The 22,519-nt window shown below is 46.3% G+C and overlaps 1 protein-coding gene across 3 annotated transcripts in view; it reads right to left on the reverse strand.

The window, feature by feature from the left end:
- The window catches only part of IL7R (interleukin 7 receptor), a 49,837-nt gene that overhangs the window by 3,545 nt on the left and 23,773 nt on the right, over window positions 1–22,519 (reverse strand). Inside the window, exons 3-7 of one of the 3 annotated variants that reach the window (XM_044295231.1) lie at window positions 21,334–21,458; window positions 14,723–14,880; window positions 13,214–13,255; window positions 8,375–8,537; window positions 631–727 (exon numbers count right to left, since the gene is read on the reverse strand). In XM_044295231.1, the coding sequence (XP_044151166.1) occupies window positions 631–727; window positions 8,375–8,537; window positions 13,214–13,255; window positions 14,723–14,880; window positions 21,334–21,458 (585 nt within the window). Of the gene's footprint in view, window positions 1–630; window positions 728–8,374; window positions 8,538–13,213; window positions 13,256–14,722; window positions 14,881–21,333; window positions 21,472–22,519 lie in introns of all 3 variants that reach the window. The other 2 variants (XM_044295233.1, XM_044295232.1) reach the window with 2 other exon arrangements.

Genomic DNA, 22,519 nt, shown 5'->3' on the forward strand with positions numbered 1-22,519 from the left:
TAGCTCTGTGTGCTTTTATTGTGTAAAGAAAATCGATTTGATACATATGCAAATTACCCTGAGATGAGTCCTGTCCCTGAGATGAGTGCAGCGTGAAGGAGTCCAGCACCGCCCCGCATCCTCAGAATCTCCTCTTTGCTCCCTGATGTCAGAAAGCCAGAGCGCCGTAATCTTGCGATGCGTCAGCTAGCGCATGCGCAGTGTTCCTTCCCTGTGCTGGCATCCGGGAACGAACTGCACATGCGCTAGCTCACGCATCGCAAGATTACGGCACTCTGGCTTTCTGACATCAGGGAGCAAGGAGGAGATTCTGAGGATGCGGGGCGGTGCTGGACTCCTTCACGCTGCACTCATCTCAGGGACAGGACTCATCTCAGGGTAATTTGCATATGTATCAAATCGATTTTTTTTACACAATAAAAGCACACAGAGCTATAGGGACTGGGTATTGCAGATGTGCTAGCGGCCATCTAGCAACCCATGACCTCAGCTCTATACCCAAAATCCCGGTGACAGGTTCCCTTTAAGCAGATATGTCCCAAAGTGGACATTTCTGGGAGAGCATACTATTTAAATACAACTCATAGAACATAAAATATATTATAATACATAGGTCTTTTATTTACTTACCTGCTTTTCCAAAATACGGCAATTAATATAACTTTAATAAGCAAGAAAAAAGGGATGCTTATACTTAAAGCCATCTGTATAGTAGAAGTCTGATCCCCTTTGGAGAAAAAAATAGACAAAATGCAAATAAGTAACAGATGTTTTTTTGTAATATTTCAAGGGTAAGTCCACCTTTTAGCACAGTTTTACATTTTACACACGCTCAGTACAATGCATTCAGAAAGTCTTCAGACCTTTTCACTTTTCTCACATTTTCTCATGTTAAAAAAGTTCACATTTTTCACCATCCTTCTGCACTCAGTACCCCATAATGAGAAAGCGAGAAAAGAATGTTAGAAATCTTTTCAAATTTTGTGAAAAGGAAAAATTATAATCTTGCATAAGTATTCACACCCTTTACTCAGGACTTAGTTGAGGCCTCTTTGGCAGTGATTACAGCCTCCAGTCTTCTTGGATTTGCGGATTTTCTGCCATTCTTCTCTGCATATCTTCTCCAGCTCTGTCAGGTTGGATGGGGCCATTTTCAGGTCTCTCAGAGATGTTCCACTAGGTTCAGGTCAGGGTTCTGGCTGGGCCACTGAAGGACAGTGTCACGACCATGTTTATGGCCGTGACTCCTTGGGAGCCGCATACAGTTGCCCGCGGTTTGGGTTGTAGTGTCAACCGCAGCTGGAGGCATTTTGTTGTTTGCCTCAGGTACGGTTGCCGCGGACAACAGGTATGTGTGCGGTTGCCTTGGAGTTGTGTGCGTGTATGTATGCACTTTTGTATGTCTGGTGTGCACTCTGTTTTATGTGTGGTGTGCACTGACATCTTCCCTTCACTGTGGTTGCCCGTGGCAACGTCTGGTTGGATGTGTACATGTGGTGGCAGTGTCCCGGCCTTCGGGCTGACTCCCAGGACATGGTTGCCACCCATGTCGTTGCCTGCGGCAACAACCACAGTGTGTTCTTGGGTTGGGCACTTTCCCTTTAAGTTTGTGTTTCCCTTCCCTGGTGCTGGAAGGGTTAACTCCCTTCCCAGTGTGTGTGTGCCCTGGGTGTGTTTGTTGGGTGTGGCTACTTGGGCCTATAAAGCCTCAGTGTTTAGCACATGTCTGAGGGTTGCTTCAGCCATGCTTAGCTGGAGCAGCCTCCTGTGTTTTCCACCTGCCAGTGGGGGCCACCCTTGTGGTCATAAGATTTATGTCACATTTAGTTTATGTCAAGTTTATGTGTGATGTCTATTTGATGTTTTCCTTGTTTTTCTGTGCAGCTATGGATCTGGGTCTCTGTGTTTGGATGCGTTGGGATCTTCAGCTTGCCACCACAGGGATCCAGTCAGCAAGGCTGTGGCAGGTAGGTGGAACTGGTTCAGTTCACCTGCCATATCCATAGATCTGTTTGTGTTTCCCCTTTTCCCTGCAGCTTGGCCAGTGAGATCCCTGCTCCTCTGTGTCCAGAAGGAACAGGCCGTCTTACCCTGACTCCTAGTCCAGGGACCGGTCGGAGGGTGAGTTAGGGATCCGAGGTTCCTGAGCATGGGTCCTCCTACCTTAAAGGTCGGCCCATGCAGCTAGGAGTTAGGGTCAGATTAGGGATGCGATTAGGAGGTGACCTGCTCCCTAATTCTGTCATCCTGGCCGAGCAGGGGTTAACATCATCTGGCATCGCATGGCTGAGGGTTTTCCTCATCCTCAGCCGTGACAGTATGACCACAATGGCTCCTCACTTGGCTTTCCCTCGAAAGAGGGTGAAGCATGTACCGCCATCTGCGGATGGGGTGCATGCGCGTTCTCCGGAGGGAGAGCGTTATGGGGGGTTTTGTCGCTGACGGCGCGGTGAGTGGCGTTTCCCCGCCATCTCTTCACCGTGCTCTGTCTTGGCGTCCCCTGATTTTTATTGCACCGTGGTGTTTGTTTGGTGTGCGGGTGCACACCTTCGAAAGAGGGTGCAGCATGCAGTGCCATCCTCTTTTGGCCTGCATGCGCGTTCTCCGGAGGGAGAGCATTCCGGGGGGATCACCGTTAACGGCACGGTTGGTGGCTTATTCCCCGCCACCTTACCTTCCGTGTCCGTGTTGGTGATCCCTCGTCCCTCTCCATGTTCCCATCTCTGGTCATTTGCTGGCAGCATTCCGTTAGTGGCCCGGCTGCGTGCTGGTTAGGAGTGTCTGCTGGCAGCGACTGGAGTGGGGACGTGAGTGGAGAGTCCCCTCGTCCACCTCTCAGTGGTTCTCTCCCCTGTGTCGGTGTGGCTGGCTGCAGGCCTCGTTGGACTGGCTTAGTGTGTGCTGGGAGAGGATGCAGCTGGCAGCGACTTTCTGGGAACCATTTCCTGAGAGTGGACGTTCCCTTCTCCTATCCCCTTGTGTGAGTCCCTCACTAGTTTTCTTTTTTTTTTGGTGGGGGGGGGGGGGCTTTGAGGGGACGGAGTGTCACGACCATGTTTATGGCCGTGACTCCTTGGGAGCCGCATACAGTTGCCCGCGGTTTGGGTTGTTGTGTCAACCGCACCTGAGGCAAACAACAAAATGCCTCCAGGAGGTTGCTTCAGCCATGCTTAGCTGGAGCAGCCTCCTGTGTTTTCAACCTGCCAGTGGGGGCCACCCTTGTGGTCATAAGATTTATGTCACATTTAGTTTATGTCAAGTTTATGTGTGATGTCTATTTGATGTTTTCCTTGTTTTTCTGTGCAGCTATGGATCTGGGTCTCTGTGTGTGGATGCGTTGGGATCTTCAGCTTGCCACCACAGGGATCCAGTCAGCAAGGCTGTGGCAGGTAGGTGGAACTGGTTCAGTTCACCTGCCATATCCATAGATCTGTTTGTGTTTCCCCTTTTCCCTGCAGCTTGGCCAGTGAGACCCCTGTTCCTCCGTGTCCAGAAGGAACAGGCCGTCTTACCCTGACTCCTAGTCCAGGGACCGGTCGGAGGGTGAGTTAGGGATCCGAGGTTCCTGAGCATGGGTCCTCCTACCTTAAAGGTCGGCCCATGCAGCTAGGAGTTAGGGTCAGATTAGGGATGCGATTAGGAGGTGACCTGCTCCCTAATTTTGTCGTCCTGGCCGAGCAGGGGTTAAAATCATCTGGCATCGCACGGCTGAGGGTTTTCCCCATCCTCAGCTGTGACAGACAGTCACAGAGTTGTCCCTAAGCCGCTCCTGTGTTGTCTTGGCTGTGTGCTTAGGGCCATTGTCTTGTTGGAGGGTGACCTTTGTCCAGTCTGAGGTCCAGAGCTCAGGTTTTCATTAAGAATATCTCTGTATTTTGCTCCATCCAGCTTTCCCTTCACCCTGACCAGTCTCCCTGTCCTCCCAGCATGACGTTGCCACCACCGTGCTTCACTGTAGGGATGGTATTGGGCAGGTGATGAGCAGGGCCTGGTTTCCTCCAGACATGATGCTTAGAACTGAGGCCAAAAAGTACAATCTTGGTTTCATCAGATCAGAGAATCTTGTTTCTTGCAGTCTGAGAGTCCTTTAGGTTGTTTTTTGAAAACTCCAGGCTGCTTTAATGTGTCTTTTACTAAGGAGAGGCCTCTTTTTGGCCCCTCTGCCATAACGCCCAGATTGGTGGAGGCTGCAGTGATGGTCTGCACACAGGATCTTCGGAGCTCAGCCAGAGTGACCTTTGGGTTCTTGGTCAACTCTCTTACCAAGGCCCTTCTCCCCCAATTACTTAGTTTGGTGGGATGGCCAGCTGTAGGAAGAACCCTGGTTGTTACAAATTTCTTCAATTTAAGAATTATGGAGACCACTGTGCACTTGGGAATTTTCAGTGCAGCCGACATTCTCTAGATACCTTCACACAATCCTGTCTCTGTGCTCTACAGGAAGTTCTTTCCTCCTCATGACTTGGTTTTTGCTCTGATCTGCATTTGCAGCTATGAGACCTTATAAACAGGCCCGTGTCTTTCCAAGTTATGTCCAATCCACTGAATTTACCACAGGTGACTCCAATCAAGGTGCAGAAACATCTCAAAGATGATCAAGAGACATGTCAAGTGTCATAGCAAAGGGACTGAATACTTATGTCCATGCATCATTTTAGTTTTTCCTTTTAATATATTTGCAAACATTTCTAAAACTGTGTTTTCATTATTTATTTATTTTTACTTACTAAGAGGGATTTAGTGTAGAATGATGGGGAAAACTTGAATTCTTTAGATTTTAGCACAAGGAGCAACATAACAAAATGAGAAAAAATAAAAGTGACCGAAGACTTTCCAAATGCACTGCATAAAATAAGTCACTATGTACCCACATTACATTACTTATCCTGTACTGATCCTGAGTTACATCCTGTATTATACTCCAGAGCTGTACTCACTATTCTGCTGGTGGAGTCACTGTGTACATACATTACATTACTTATCCTGTACTGATCCTGAGTTACATCCTGTATTATACTCCAGAGCTGCACTCACTATTCTACTGGTGGAGTCACTGTGTACATACATTACATTACTTATCCTGTACTGATCCTGAGTTACATCCTGTATTATACTCCAGAGCTGCACTCACTATTCTGCTGGTCGAGTCACTGTGTACATACATTACTTATCCTGTACTGATCCTGAGTTACATCCTGTATTATACTCCAGAGCTGCACTCACTATTCTGCTGGTGCAGTCACTGTGTACATACATTACTTATCCTGTACTGATCCTGAGTTATATCCAGATCCAATATTCCCATCTGGGACATTTATGACATATCTCTAGGATGTTCCATAGGTTCTCTGGGACCCACTGTTATCTAAAGAACGAAGCCTTGGACTGAATGAAGATCACACTGCGCATGCACAGGGTCTTGTCCATTCACTGCTATTGGACTTCCAATAATAGGCAGGCGAGCATGCTCAACTATTTTCAGAGGTTCCATAGTAGTAAATAGAGGATGGTGGAAAATGTGCAGCTTGCTCTCCCTTCACTTTGGGAGTCCTGTTATGGAGATAGAGGGTGAGACCCACACCGATCAGGTTTTATAGCATATCCTCATGACATGCCATAAATGTCCCAGATAGAAATACTACCAGAAATCACCAAGGAGGGGAACATTACACAAGACTATTATAAAATCACATAATTAGATGTGAGCCTAGACCAGTGGTCGGCAAAGTGAGGCTCGCGAGCCACAAGCGGCTCTTTAGAACCTTCACTGCGGCTCTTTGGTGCGGGCTGGCGGGTGGGCGGTCGCTGCTTGCAAAATGTCCGTCATGCGCCTCCTGCCCCGTCTGTCTGCTCCTTCCACTTTATGAATGAAGCAGGCAGGCGGGGCAGGAGACGCATGACGGAGGGAGAGATGTCACGCTGCGCACAGCAGCAGAAAGGCGGGCAGCGGCGCTCTAGTTCAGATGCCCACTGCCGGCCATGTGAGGAGTGGTGAAGAGGCCGCCGCTCAGGAGGAGCGAAATGTCCTGCAGCAGAAAGGTAGGAGCTGACCCCGGTGTGTGCACAGCGCCGGGCACTGCACCGGCCCCGCCGCAAGTGTCCCTGCCTCCTCCCTTCCCCCCACTAATACATTACTTTACTTACTAGAAGGCACTTATGGGGGATATCTGTGGATGACGCACTTATGGGGGATATCTGTAAATGACGCACTTATGGGGGATATCTGTGGGTGACGCACTTATGGGGGATATCTGTGGGTGACGCACTTATGGGGGATATCTGTGGGTGACGCACTTATGGGGGATATCTGTGGGTGACGCACTTATGGGGGATATCTGTGGGTGACGCACTTATGGGGGATATCTGTGGGTGACGCACTTATGGGGGATATCTGTGGGTGACGCACTTTTGGGGGATATCTGTGGGTGACGCACTTATGGGGGATATCTGTGGGTGACGCACTTATGGGGGATATCTGTGGGATATCCCCCATAAGTGCGTCACCCACAGATATCCCCCATAGTGCGTCACCCACAGATATCCCCCATAAGTGCGTCACCCACAGATATCCCCCATAAGTGCGTCACCCACAGATATCCCCCATAAGTGCGTCACCCACAGATATCCCCCATAAGTGCGTCACCCACAGATATCCCCCATAAGTGCGTCACCCACAGATATCCCCCATAAGTGCGTCACCCACAGATATCCCCCATAAGTGCGTCACCCACAGATATCCCCCATAAGTGCGTCACCCACAGATATCCCCCATAAGTGCGTCACCCACAGATATCCCCCATAAGTGCGTCACCCACAGATATCCCCCATAAGTGCGTCACCCACAGATATCCCCCATAAGTGCGTCACCCACAGATATCCCCCATAAGTGCGTCACCCACAGATATCCCCATAAGTGCGTCACCCACAGATATCCCCATAAGTGCGTCACCCACAGATATCCCCCATAAGTGCGTCACCCACAGATATCCCCCATAAGTGCGTCACCCACAGATATCCCCCATAAGTGCGTCACCCACAGATATCCCCCATAAGTGCGTCACCCACAGATATCCCCCATAAGTGCGTCACCCACAGATATCCCCCATAAGTGCGTCACCCACAGATATCCCCCATAAGTGCGTCACCCACAGATATCCCCCATAAGTGCGTCACCCACAGATATCCCCCATAAGTGCGTCACCCACAGATATCCCCATAAGTGCGTCACCCACAGATATCCCCCATAAGTGCGTCACCCACAGATATCCCCCATAAGTGCGTCACCCACAGATATCCCCCATAAGTGCGTCACCCACAGATATCCCCCATAAGTGCGTCACCCACAGATATCCCCCATAAGTGCGTCACCCACAGATATCCCCCATAAGTGCGTCACCCACAGATATCCCCCATAAGTGCGTCACCCACAGATATCCCCCATAAGTGCGTCACCCACAGATATCCCCCATAAGTGCGTCATCCACAGATATCCCCCATAAGTGCGTCATCCACAGATATCCCCCATAAGTGCGTCATCCACAGATATCCCCCATAAGTGCGTCATCCACAGATATCCCCCATAAGTGCGTCACCCACAGATATCCCCCATAAGTGCGTCATCCACAGATGATAAAGATAAAATGAAATAATAATCAAGATCCAAATAAAAGTACATATAAAAGTATGTAAAAACACACTCTGGGCTCATGCCCACGAATGTAAGGGCGCCGTGCCTGTGCTGCAATGCACGGACACAGACCATGGGGCAGCTGCATGAGGATCGTGGACCCATTCACTTGAATGGGGTTCGCAATCCGCATCCGACTGCCCGCACCGCAAAAAAGTAGCGCATGCTGAAGTGAATGGGTCCATGATGCGGGCTGCACACAAAAAAGTAGTGCATGAGCTACTTTTTTGCGGCGCGGAGGCACAGCCAGAAGCACCACGGAAGCACTCTGTAGCACTCATATCCCGGATCCTGGACCCATTGAAGTGAATGGGTCCTTGATGCGGGCTGCACGCGGCCAGTGCCCGTGTATTGCGGACCCGCCGTATGCGGCCTGCAATATGGCAACGGCGGGCACACGGTCGTGTGCATGAGCCCTAATAGTCCTCACTGGTACTGTTGACGCAATATTTTAGGTTTTAAAAATGTGGCTCTCCAAAAAAATTTCAATCGTGGTTTTGGCGATATTTGGCTCAGTTGACAAAAAAGTTTGCCCACCACTGGCCTAGACCACCAGTAAATCAAACATGAACCCCCTTCTACCCTAGACCACCGCCATCTGGTGATCAGATATCCTACTGACATAGTAAGCACTCCCCAGCATTCAGCAGTGTCTGCAGCAGAGCAGATGTCACCGTTTTCTCTCACCCTCGTCCATCTCTGTTTGGAACGTGGTCACTTCACTCCACGGGCTCCAGAAGCCGCCAAAGAAATCCCCTGTAGGGATCGATCTCACTCTTGCCTCATACGTTGTCGAATATTCAAGATTTCTCCTCGAAACATAGAATAAGTCGTCTGTTGTTTTAAAACACTGAGAGAAAAGAATGCGAAGAGGCAAAAATACGTCAGTTTTACGTTGCAAGAGTTTTCATTTCTTAAAACGATCTGGTTTTGCCGGGAGATGAAAGGGTTAATGCTGGAGCATGGATGGGATTTAGGCCGTCATTAGGGGCTAAGTAATTACATTGAAATCAAATAATTAATAATTTAATTTAATTTTTGGGGATTTTAATTTTACTTTGTCTATGGAGTTATTACTGGAAACAGTCAGCAATCTGCTGTTGATGGATCCATTGTTCCTACACCTATGGAGAATGGAGGTTGCACTTCCACCTTGTGAAGTGACGCATGCCCGAGCATCTAGGAGGAGAATGAATGGAGAGGTGGCGGTGGGTCTCTGCATTCTGTTCTATGGGAGTAATGCCATACCAGAATGTGGTGGTCTGCATAAGAGCAATGGCTGATTTGACCACCATGGGGCTCCACACAATTGCATGGGACCCCCGCGGATACAGTTGAATACAGTGGTCAAGCAGGATGCGGTCACCTTCCTGTCCCACCATTCACTTTGCTACCGGTGGCAAGGTGCCAGCAGGGAGGATGAAGTGACGTCACCGCTCCTGCTGTATCTAGCTGCCACACAGAACTGAGACGATCTGCAGCGCTCGTGGGAATATGGACTATTTGTTTGGAGATGCTAAAGGGGCACCATATTGTTTTGGGGACAGGTGAGAGGCATCATATCGTGTTAAGGGCACATAAAGAGCACCATATTGTGTTGGGGATACATTATGGGCACCATATTGCGTTGAAGGCACATAAGGGATGCCATCTTGCGTTGGGGGCTTATAAGGGGCAACATGTTTTCAGGGGGCACATAAAGTGCACTATATTGTGTTGGAGGCACATGGGGGCACCATATTGTGTTGGGGGATGTAAGGGTACTGTACATAAGGGAATCCATTTTGTGTTTGGGGCACATAAAGGGCACTATACTGTGCTAGGGACACATTACAGGCATCATAATGTGTTTTTTGGGCAAATAAGGGGGTACCATATTGTGCTGGAGGAATATAAGAGGGTACCATATAGTGCGAGGGTAATATAAGGGGGCACCATATTGTCCTGGGGTAATATAAGGGGGCACCATATTGTGCTGGGGTAATATAAGGGGGCACATATTGTGTGAGGATAATATAAGGGGGCACCATATTGTGCTGGTGTAATATAAGGGGGCACCATATTGTGCGAGGGTAATATAAGAGGGCACCATATTGGGCTGGGGGAATATAAGGGGGCACAATATTGTGCAAGGGTAATATAAGGGGGCACCATATTGTGCTGGGGTAATATAAGGGGGCACCATATTGTGCGAGGGTAATATAAGGGGGCACCATATTGTGCATGGGGAAATATAAGGGGGCACCATATTGTGCTGAGGGAATATAAGAGGGCACCATATTGTGCTGGGGGAATATAAGAGGGCACCATATTGTGCTGGGGGAATATAAGAGGGCACCATATTGTGTGAGGGCAATATAAGGGGCACCATATTGTGCATGGAGAAATATAAGGGGGCACCATATTGTGCTGGGGTAATATAAGGGGGCACATATTGTCCTGGGGTAATAAAAGGGGGCACCATATTGTGCTGGGAGAATATAAGAGGGTGCCATATTGTGCGAGGGTAATATAAGGGGGCACCATATTGTGCTGGGGTAATATAAGAGGGCACCATATTGTGCTGGGGTAATGTAAGGGGGCACCATATTGTGCTGGTGTAATATAAGGGGGCACCATATTGTGCTGGGGGAATATAAGAGGGCACCATATTGTGCTGGGGGAATGTAAGAGGCCACCATATTGTGCTGGGGGAATATAAGAGGGCACCATATTGTCCTGGGGTAATATAAGAGGGTGCCATATTGTGCGAGGGTAATATAAGGGGGCACCATATTGTGCTGGGAGAATATAAGAGGGTGCCATATTGTGCGAGGGTAATATAAGGGGGCACCATATTGTGCTGGGGTAATATAAGAGGCACATATTGTGCTGGGGTAATGTAAGAGGCCACCATATTGTGCTGGGGGAATGTAAGAGGCCACCATATTGTGCTGGGGTAATGTAAGGGGGCACCATATTGTGCTGGGGGAATGTAAGAGGCCACCATATTGTGCTGGGGTAATGTAAGGGGGCACCATATTGTGCTGGGGAAATATAAGGGGGCACCATATTATGCTGGGGGAATATAAGAGGGCACCATATTGTGCTGGGGTAATGTAAGGGGGCACCATATTGTGTGAGGGCAATATAAGGGGCACCATATTGTGCATGGGGAAATATAAGGGGGCACCATATTGTGCTGGGGTAATATGAGGGGGCACCATATTGTCCTGGGGTAATATAAGAGGACACCATATTGTGCTGGGGTAATATAAGGGGGCACATATTGTCCTGGGGTAATATAAGGGGGCACCATATTGTGCTGGGAGAATATAAGAGGGTGCCATATTGTGCGAGGGTAATATAAGAGGGCACCATATTGTGCTGGGGTAATATAAGAGGGCACCATATTGTGCTGGGGTAATGTAAGGGGGCACCATATTGTGCTGGGGGAATGTAAGAGGCCACCATATTGTGCTGGGGAAATATAAGGGGGCACCATATTGTGCTGGGGGAATATAAGAGGGCACCATATTGTCCTGGGGTAATATAAGGGGGCACCATATTGTGCTGGGGGAATATAAGAGGGCACCATATTGTCCTGGGGTAATATAAGGGGGCACCATATTGTGCTGGGGGAATATAAGAGGGCACCATATTGTCCTGGGGTAATATAAGGGGGCACCATATTGTGCTGGGGTAATATAAGAGGCCCATATTGTGCTGGGGTAATATAAGGGGGCACCATATTGTGCTGGGGTAATATAAGAGGCACATATTGTGCTGGGGGAATATAAGAGGGCACCATATTGTGCTGGGGTAATATAAGAGGGCACCATATTGTGCTGGGGGAATATAAGGGGGCACCATATTGTGCTGGGGGAATATAAGGGGCACCATATTGTGCTCGGGTAATGTAAGGGGGCACCATATTGTGCTGGGGTAATATAAGGCTGCACCATATTGTGCTGGGGGAATATAAGGGGGCACCATATTGTGCTGGGGGAATATAAGCAGGCACTATATTGTGCTGGGGGAATATAAGAGGGCACCATATTGTGTGAGGGCAATATAAGGGGCACCATATTGTGCAAGGGTAATATAAGGGGGCACATATTTTCCTGGGGTAATATAAGGGGGCACCATATTGTGTTGGGGGAATATAAGAGGGCACCATATTGTGCTGGGGTAATATAAGGGAGCACCATATTGTGCTGGGGGAATATAAGAGGGCACCATATTGTGTGAGGGCAATATAAGGGGCACCATATTGTGCAAGGGTAATATAAGGGGGCACATATTGTCCTGGGGTAATATAAGGGGTTCTGTATTGTGTTGGGACAATATAAGTTCCATTTTTCTGTGTTGAGGCCGGGCACACAAGGGGGCGTCATACTGTGTGAGAGGCACTGAAAGGGGCATTGTACTGTGGAAGGGGAGCACATAAGGGGTCCACAGAGTTAAAAAAAAATTAGGACCCCAGAAATGCCCAACTATAGGTATTTCAGGGGCTTCCTGGGTGGAACGAGTAGGATCTAAACTGATTGATTTGGGATTCAGCTGTTGAGATGCATTTTTAACCTGCACTGACACACTGTAGCAAACCCTTTGTAAACCCTTTATAAACCCAATGCTCATATTAAAAGCAGATTCCAAACTGCAGGGATGGGTTCAGACATGGTGGATGATTTCTTTTGTGGAATTTATCACAAATCCGTGGCAAACGCCCATAACAATCCCCATTTTACATGTAGGTTTGCAATGGATTCTGCTGCATAATTTGCGTCATTGTGAATCTGCCATCCACGTGTATTGTACTGTAAACTGATGCACAGAAAATCTGCAACAAAACCACCATGTCTGAACGTAGACCAAGTCCTGCCTTTACACTTCTTCTGCCTTTTAGATCCTTTCCTGGCAGCAAGATGCACCAAAAACTGCATGTGTGAATCCAGTCTTATGGCCTCCGCGTTACCTAGGGCCCGGGCTCCATAGACCATGTGTGTCTGACGTATGACAACTCTCGGATTGTAAGGGACGGCTCAGCCCTGTAATCACCCGGTGCCGGAGCAAATGCAGGGCCAGCCACCTGCTAAAGTGCAGAAGATGAAGGGCAGAGTTCCAGCACCAGTCCTGTTCTTTATTAAGTCATGGAAGAGGAAAAACGATGAGAAACAACCTACGCGTTTCGAATGGACTCTTAATCATGGCATAAAATATTCAGCCGACCTGCAGCACAGACCTTCATTATTTTTTATTAATGACATAAATATTCCAGATACTGTTTGCAATCATTTACTTTGTTGTTGTATAAATGTTTGTTATGTGTTTATCTTTTTAGCCACGCCCCCTTCTGCTTGCCGTATACAAGTGGGGTATGTTGGCATGAACAACAGTGGGGTGTCCACTCGAAACGCGTAGGTATTGTTTATGATTTAACTTTTTTCACCTTCCATGACTTAATAAAGGACGTTTTGGGCTGGACTGGTGCTGGAACCCTGCACTTTGTCACATCACAACTCTCAGCAGGACTTCTATACGTACCACCTTGTAGTGTTTAACGTCGTATGGTTTATCCTCACAGTCCTGCAACATAAAAACTGACATGAAGGTGACGGCGCTCAGTTATCAGCAATAGTCATATAGAACCCACATGTAGGATCCCATACAGCGACGGCAGCATATCTGTGCTCATACAATACTGCCATACACCGTCCATAATAGTACCAGCTATATTGCCCATTAATACTGTGAGCTTGTATTCCTTTTTTAGCTCACAGTCCAAAAACAAGGGTCTGAAGTGGGGTCACCTCCTCCTGTATGATTGCCAGTGGTCCAAATAGAGCATAAAACAAGGGTTGTGTGATGTCAGGGCCCATGGTCATCTGGTAAAACATGCTCTAGGTTTAGTGTGGAGTAGACCTGGAGCCCACTGTGTTTTCACAGGACCCAAATACAGAATACACAGAACCAGCCCTATAGGCACGGCAGCTGCTATGGAGGCCAGAAACTAAGGGGCCCATCTCTTCACAGAAGTCAAATGTACTGAGTGATTGCTATGGCAGTGGTCACCCTCTATTGTGTTTATTATCTCTGTACTGTGACATCACTGTGTTTATTATCCCTGTACTGTGACATCACTGTGTTTATTATCCCTGTACTGTGACATCACTGTGTTTATTATCTCTGTACTGTGACATCACTGTGTTTATTATCCCTGTACTGTGACATCACTGTGTTTATTATCCCTGTACTGTGACATCACTGTGTTTATTATCTCTGTACTGTGACATCACTGTGTTTATTATCTCTGTACTGTGACATCACTGTGTGTATTATCTCTGTACTGTGACATCACTGTGTTTATTATCCCTGTACTGTGACATCACTGTGTTTATTATCCCTGTACTGTGACATCACTGTGTTTATTATCCCTGTACTGTGACATCACTGTGTTTATTATCCTGTACTGTGACATCACTGTGTTTATTATCTCTGTACTGTGACATCACTGTGTTTATTATCCCTGTACTGTGACATCACTGTGTTTATTATCCCTGTACTGTGACATCACTGTGTTTATTATCCCTGTACTGTGACATCACTGTGTTTATTATCCTGTACTGTGACATCACTGTGTTTATTATCCCTGTACTGTGACATCACTGTGTTTATTATCCTGTACTGTGACATCACTGTGTTTATTATCTCTGTACTGTGACATCACTGTGTTTATTATCCCTGTACTGTGACATCACTGTGTGTATTATCCCTGTACTGTGACATCACTGTGTTTATTATCCCTGTACTGTGACATCACTGTGTTTATTATCTCTGTACTGTGACATCACTGTGTTTATTACCCCGTGTTGTGGCACCACCTTTTGCATTATCCCTGGGAATTAGTGAAACTAAAATGATTATAAGCTTTTCATATTCTGAACTTACTACTTAAGGTGGTAATGGCAGATTTATTTCCCATTTGTAATGTTTCAGTGGGGTCTCATGTGTACTTGGTACATTCCCCTCTACACCCACTGGGACTCCACTTACTGGCCATGTCGTGCCTTCCTTGCGTAGAACAATCTCATGGTACATTGTGTTTTTGACAAGATATTCCAAAGGACCATATCTCAAAGCTATTTGAAACAGGAATTCCTCTGATGCTTTATCATAGCTAATCGTTACATTGATTGGACTGTCAGGAATTGCTGTGAAATGAGAAGAAATGAAGTCAGCGTTACGTCCTGTCCACTTAACATGGAATACATCAAACACAAAGACCATGACAAATGACACGGACGATCCTTAGAGGGGTCCTCTCACTTCAGCAAGTGGCATTTATCATGTAGAGAAAGTTAATGCAAGCCACTTACTAATGTATTGTGATTCTCCATATTGCCTCCTTTGCTGGCTTGATTCATTTTTCCATCACATTATACACTGCTCGTATCCAGAGGGTTATGACCACCCTACAATCCGGCAGCGGTGGTCGTGCTTGCACACTATAGAAAAAAGCACTTTCCTCTCTGGTGGCCGGGACCAAGGGAGTGAGAGCATAGACCGGCACTATTTCCTATAGTGTGCAAGCACGACCACCGCTGATGGATTGCAGGGTGGTCGTAACCCCTGGATACAAACAGGGTATAATGTGATGGAAAAATGAATCCAGCCAGCAAAGGACGGCAATATGGAGAATCACAATACATTAGTAAGTGCCTTGTATCAACTTTCTGTACATGATGATCGCTATTTGCTGAAGTGAGACGACCCGTTTTAGATCTACAAAGAGTCCACCTGTGGCACCTGGAAAATGTCCTCTGTCATTCTAGTTGGCTACAATGTATGAATGAAGCTCAAATGTATCAACTAGATGTCCAGGTTGTTTGGCTCCTGAAGAATGAATACAGTTGTAGCAAACTCTCATCCGTTAGATGTAGGAAAACCATCATCTCTGGAGGTAAATAAGAATGTCCGATTCACTGACAGCAAGTAGAGATGGTGAGAAATGTATTAAAAGTATTTTCTGTATTTACTGTAGGTACTGATTCATTTCTGTAAATGGGATGGCATTTACTTTGCCTTTTTATGCCAGAATTGTGGTGTTGGCAAGTTGCAAATTTCGTTGCATGCTGTATTTCCGGCAAAATTTATGACTTTGCCATCACGGCACTTTTCAAAAAGAGCGTGCCAGAAGGGCATCCACATCTGTCTTTATGCCATTTTTCTGGAGTAAATAAGGATAGAAGCCTGTGGTAGCTAGGAGGCTTCTGTGGATTTACAGGGCTTCTGTCACCCCACTAAACTTTTTTTTTGTTTACTTATAATCCCTACACTGCGATTTATGCCTACATAATCGAATTCATCGTTTTGGTCCAGTAGATTGTGTTAAAAACGTGCTTTTAAAATATGTAAATTACCTTGCTACCAGCAAGTAGGGCGGCTACTTGCTGGTAGCAGCCGCATCCTCCGATCCTAAAGACGCTCCCTCCGCATGTTTATTGACAGGGCCAGGGAACGGGATCGTTCTCTGCTGGCCCTGTCTGCTATCAAGATCTCGCGCCTGCGCCGTAACGGTATTCAGTCGGCGCAGGCGCACTGAGAGGCGGCCGCTCGCTCTGCCGCTCCATCCTCAATGCGCCTGCGCCGATGACGTCACATCTACACCCGGCGCAGGCGCATTGAGGTTGGAGCGGCCGAGCGAGCGGCCGCCTCTCAGTGCGCCTACGCCGGGTGAAGACAGGTACGGCGCAGGCACGAGATTTTGAATGCAAACAGGGCCAGAATTTAATTTCCTATATATGCTTTAGTTCAGTGCTTTTAACCAGTTGACTGCCAGGGTGGGCAATGGCTTGACAAGGATTAGGAGATGGGAATTGGCCTGGTCGGTCTCTAATATCACCTTCTCTACCACAAGGAAAGGTGTCGAAGTCATAATTCAGAGGACGTGTCCTTTCTGCTGCTCTCTCCCTGTAACTGTATCACAGCTTCTAACAGTAGATAGGGCTGGTGGCAGTTGATGGATGTAACCAAGCATGAGTGACCACCTCTGCCATGTTACTGAGGTGGACAGAGAGAGGCACCCACTCCACCACCAAGAGAGGTGTCAGTCACTTTATTAAATAGATTTAAAAGGCAGGTTTCCATATAATTAGAGGGATTGGGGCCTTCTATCATTTCTGGTTGTACCCACAATGGAATTTCCCAATCTATACTCAAGATCAGAAGTAGCCGAGTTACGTCTGCGAGTATCTCACATGCAGAAAGCTGATCTTTAAGGTCTCCAATTCTATCACAGCCTCACTATGTCTTCTATGGCTGACATGCAAGGGAACTTCTTGCTCTAATCACAGTCCAATTCTCCAAATTTTTCATCCTCTTTATTACCTCACTTCGTGAAAATGGGTAAAAAAAAACTTCTAGCGGATCCTGGAGATGGTAAATACAAATTTACCTTGTTAAGGGGCAGGAACGAGGATTTTTATATGATCAGAAGGATGAATTTATATTGCTAGCTGCTTTTCACATATCTGGCCAGACCTTACCATTTTCAAGATATGTGCTTGCTGTCAATGAATAAGAAGACCATTGTTTCCATTCAGAGGCAGTAATCCTGCCCATAGCTAGTCCTGCTCTCAGCTGAGAAGTGGATACAAATGTAACTATCCAGTCTAGACAATGCTCTGTGAGCTAAACAGCCTGGACTCCAGACTCATACATTGTAGCAAAGTAGCAGAGTTGTATCCAGTCTAGACAATGCTCTGTGAGCTAAACAGCCCGGACTCCAGACTGATACATTGTAACAAACTAGCACAGTTGTATCCAGTCTAGACAATGCTCTGTGAGCTAAACAGCCTGGACTCCAGACTCATACATTGTAACAAAGTAGCACAGTTGTATCCAGTGTAGATAATGCTCTGTGAGCTAAACAGCCTGGACTCCAGACTGATACATTGTAACAAACTAGCACAGTTGTATCCAGTCTAGACAATGCTCTGTGAGCTAAACAGCCTGGACTCCAGACTGATACATTCTAACAAACTAGCAGAGTTGTATCCAGTCTAGACAATGCTCTGTGAGCTAAACAGCCTGGACTCCAGACTGATACAGTGTAACAAACTAGCACAGTTGTATCCAGTCTAGACAATGCTCTGTGAGCAAAACAGCCCGGACTCTAGACTGATACATTGTAACAAACTAGCAGAGTTGTATCCAGTGTAGACAATGCTCTGTGAGCTAAACAGCCTGGACTCCAGACTGATACATTGTAACAAACTAGCACAGTTGTATCCAGTCTAGACAATGCTCTGTGAGCTAAACAGCCTGGACTCCAGACTGATACATTGTAACAAACTAGCAGAGTTGTATCCAGTCTAGACAATGCTCTGTGAGCTAAACAGCCCGGACTCCAGACTGATACATTGTAACAAACTAGCAGAGTTGTGTCCAGTCTAGACAATGCTCTGTGAGCTAAACAGCCTGGACTCCAGACTGATACAGTGTAACAAACTAGCACAGTTGTATCCAGTCTAGACAATGCTCTGTGAGCTAAACAGTCTGGACTCCAGACTGATACATTGTAACAAACTAGCAGAGTTGTATCCAGTGTAGACAATGCTCTGTGAGCTAAACAGCCCGGACTCTAGACTGATACATTGTAACAAACTAGCAGAGTTGTATCCAGTGTAGACAATGCTCTGTGAGCTAAACAGCCTGGACTCCAGACTGATACATTCTAACAAACTAGCAGAGTTGTATCCAGTCTAGACAATGCTCTGTGAGCTAAACAGCCTGGACTCCAGACTGATACAGTGTAACAAACTAGCACAGTTGTATCCAGTCTAGACAATGCTCTGTGAGCAAAACAGCCCGGACTCTAGACTGATACATTGTAACAAACTAGCAGAGTTGTATCCAGTGTAGACAATGCTCTGTGAGCTAAACAGCCCGGACTCTAGACTGATACATTGTAACAAACTAGCAGAGTTGTATCCAGTCTAGACAATGCTCTGTGAGCTAAACAGTCTGGACTCCAGACTGATACATTGTAACAAACTAGCAGAGTTGTATCCAGTCTAGACAATGCTCTGTGAGCTAAACAGCCCGGACTCCAGACTGATACATTGTAACAAACTAGTACAGTTGTATCCAGTCTAGACAATGCTCTGTGAGCTAAACAGCCCGCTCTCCAGACGGATACATTGTAACAAACTAGCACAGTTGTATCCAGTCTAGACAATGCTCTGTGAGCTAAACAGCCTGGACTGGATAGAAGGTTATCGATATGTCTTTTTATTTTTATTGGCAAGTGCAGAAAATGCAATCTGTATACAGGGGAGTATTTACATTAATACTTCCCATATGAGTGCTATATAGAGAGATTGTATCTCTTTGCTTATGTTGTAGCAATAGATTCAATCACTTTCCTTGAATATATCGCTAGTGTAATTATCTCTGCAAATCACTGCCCGATCTACACGGCGTGTTTATATGAAGAGAAGCATGTCACTGGGCTTCAAGCGTTTGGCTATATTTACAGCCTAATCATTTCATTTGTTCCTAATGGTGCACATATCCTTTAGCTTGATATATACATCGATTTCCTACCTGGATCAGTTTGATCAGGGTGCCTGCAGTGCTGCAGTGATCCTGAACACGAAATGCTTTTGCTAGATTAAAAATCAGAAGTGAGCTCCCCCGACATGTTTCGCCGCATACACGCCATCTTCAGGGATATTGGGTACAATGGGATGATACTAGACTTACATGATAAAATTCCCACTGCCTGCAGCAACTGTGCCCAGAAGCTTGCTGCAGACTGTATATACAACCACCACTAGAGGGAGCTCAGGAGATTACTGCAGACTGTATATACAACCACCACTAGAGGGAGCTCAGGAGATTACTGCAGACTGTATATACAACCACCACTAGAGGGAGCTCAGGAGCTTACTGCATACAGATATATACAGCTACCACTAGAGGGAGCTCAGGAGCCTACTGCATACAGATACATACAGCTACCACTAGAGGGAGCTCAGGAGCTTACTGCATACAGATATATACAGCCTCTACTAGGAGGAACCAAGGAGCTTAGTGTATCCAGATATATACAGCCACCACCACTAGAGGGAGCTCAGGAGATTACTGCATACAGATATATACAGCTACCACTAGAGGGAGCTCAGGAGCTTACTGCATACAGATACATACAGCCACCACTAGAGGGAGCTCAGGAGATTACTGCATACAGATATATACAGCCACTACTAGGAGGAACCAAGGAGCTTAGTGTATCCAGATATATACAGCCACCACCACTAGAGGGAGCTCAGGCGATTGCTGCATACAGATATATTCAGCCACCACTAGAGGGAGCATAGGAGATTACTGCATACAGATATATACAGCCACCACTAGAGGGAGCACAGGAGATTACTGCATACAGATATATACAGCCACCACTAGAGGGAGCTCAGGAGATTACTGCATACATATATATACAGCCACCACTAGAATGAGCTCAGGAGATTACTGCATACAGATATATACAGCCACCACTAGAGGGAGCTCAGGAGATTACTACATACAGATATATACAGCCACCACTAGAGGGAGCTCAGGAGATTACTGCATACAGATATATACAGCCACCACCACTAGAGGGAGCTCAGGAGATTACTGCATACATATATATACAGCCACCACTAGAAGGAGCTTAGGAGATTACTGCATACAGATATATACAGCCACCACTAGAGGGAGCTCAGGAGATTACTGCATACAGATATACAGCCACCACTAGAGGGAGCTCAGGAGATTACTGCATACAGATATATACAGCCACCACTAGAGGGAGCTCAGACGCTTACTGCATACAGATATATACAGCCACCACTAGAGGGAGCTCAGGAGATTACTGCAGACTGTATGTACTGTACAGTCAGGGGAGATAAGAAGCTCATAGTATACAGATATATACAACCACAAATAGGGGGAGCTCAGGAGATTACTATATACCGTAAAGACTTCCTGTTTTTTACTGTATAACTGCTTCCTAAATACAAAATTAAGCATCTTTTTAAATAGTCTTCATTGCTTCTGCAGAGTGTGTACAAGTCCTTCACCTAGCTTTTGGTGCTGATAAACATGACATATTAGTCAAAGCTCTGCTTTTGTGTCTGATGATTCTTTCTACTCCTCCCTTTAGATAGGCAGTAATGCACACACAAGGCAGTCTGCAGGGGGATGGAGGGGGAATTACATAGACTGTAGATAGGAAGCAGGGGAAGGCAGTAGCATCCTGGACATACAAATCCAGCATTTATTACTGGGAGTTAATTAGCAGCAGGTTTCAAACTGATTATAGGGAGGAGGGGGGGGGGGGGGAGCTGAAAATGAATGAAATGGGGTTTGCAGCCTGAAATGTAATAAAACGTTTGGTAGTAAACCACCATTAAGTGAAATCATTGTGTCATGTCATAGGTGTCCATGGCCTATAACTCTATGCAGCTCTATTGCAGGAGAATGCTCTGCCCTCTATAAAAGATATATTATGAAATTCACCTAAAAGTCACATGACGATAATCGATGGAGATTCACGTGAAAGCTCAGTCATTACACAATAATCACAAATATGAGTTTAGGGGAAATAAGCTTCTTACCTATTTTCGGCATGTTGATATTTTTACAATGTATCTTCTCCCAGATCATGCACACCTCATATTCTTTCAAATGCAAACTAAACTCAACATGTTTGTTTTCACTCCAGGTTGTTTTTGGTTCACCTCTATAAAACATGACTAAAAATGAATGTAACATCTGGAAATGCAGAGAAGGAAAGTCACATTGTGTACCAGAAGATTCACTATTCCCATTTTTTGTTATGTCCAGTCCAGCATTGCCACATAGTTTATATTAACTGCGTCTAGGGTGGTGCCACTTCTTACATACCATGCATCATGACATCATCATAGAACCAACCAACTGAGGAGCCATGTGGTCCACTGGCCAAGAGAAGCCATCCAGAGGAAAAGAGTGGCAGTGGTGGAGAAGAAGAATGCAGAGATTTAGGGGTGGCATGGTCAAGCCTGAAGATGTCAGGAGAAGCTGGAGATGCTAATTTCCTGGTCAAGCCAAGAAGACCATCAGGGCCTGATATCATGATCAGGTTAATTTGGATTCATTTAGCTAAAAATAATCCTGTTAGCTCAGTGGGGATTGAGGACACCATAATAAGTAAAAACACCATTCCTAAAAGTGACAATGGTCTTTTTGGAGGACTGGGTGTGAGGACTTTCAGGCACATTCTAGGAGAGTTAACTTAACCTTTACTCCTGCTTCATCCTGAGATTTGTAGTGCTAGACAACCAGCTTTATAAACAAAACTTGAAAATAGCCAAGTAAGCATGGTTTGCAATTTTTCTAATTCCTTTAGACGTGAAGAGACCCTTATTCATGAGATAGGAGCAGGTCCCAGAGATGTATATGCCATAAATGTCCAGATGGAACAACCCCTTTAACCACTAATGGTCCATTCTTAGAATAGGCTATTAACAGTGGCATTTCTAGCACTTGACATAGAGGCCATGTGAGCTGGATCTTTTGCCTGGTACTTCAGGTCTCTGGCCACCAGCTTTTACCATATTCAGCCATATCAGTATTTTCCCCCTGGATCATTTCCCCATAGTGCCCCAGGGATGGCATGACTGGCCCACCAGAGTACCAGAAGATCCTCAGGTGGGGCTAGACTCTAATACCATAGTGGTTCCCGTAGGTTCTGGAGTAAAAAAACCTATTTGGCTGCCTTTTCCATTCATTTGCCACTAGGGTCTATTACTTTAATTCAAG

The sequence above is a fragment of the Bufo gargarizans genome, chromosome 5 (genome assembly GCF_014858855.1).
Source record: "Bufo gargarizans isolate SCDJY-AF-19 chromosome 5, ASM1485885v1, whole genome shotgun sequence".
Lineage (NCBI taxonomy): Eukaryota > Metazoa > Chordata > Amphibia > Anura > Bufonidae > Bufo > Bufo gargarizans.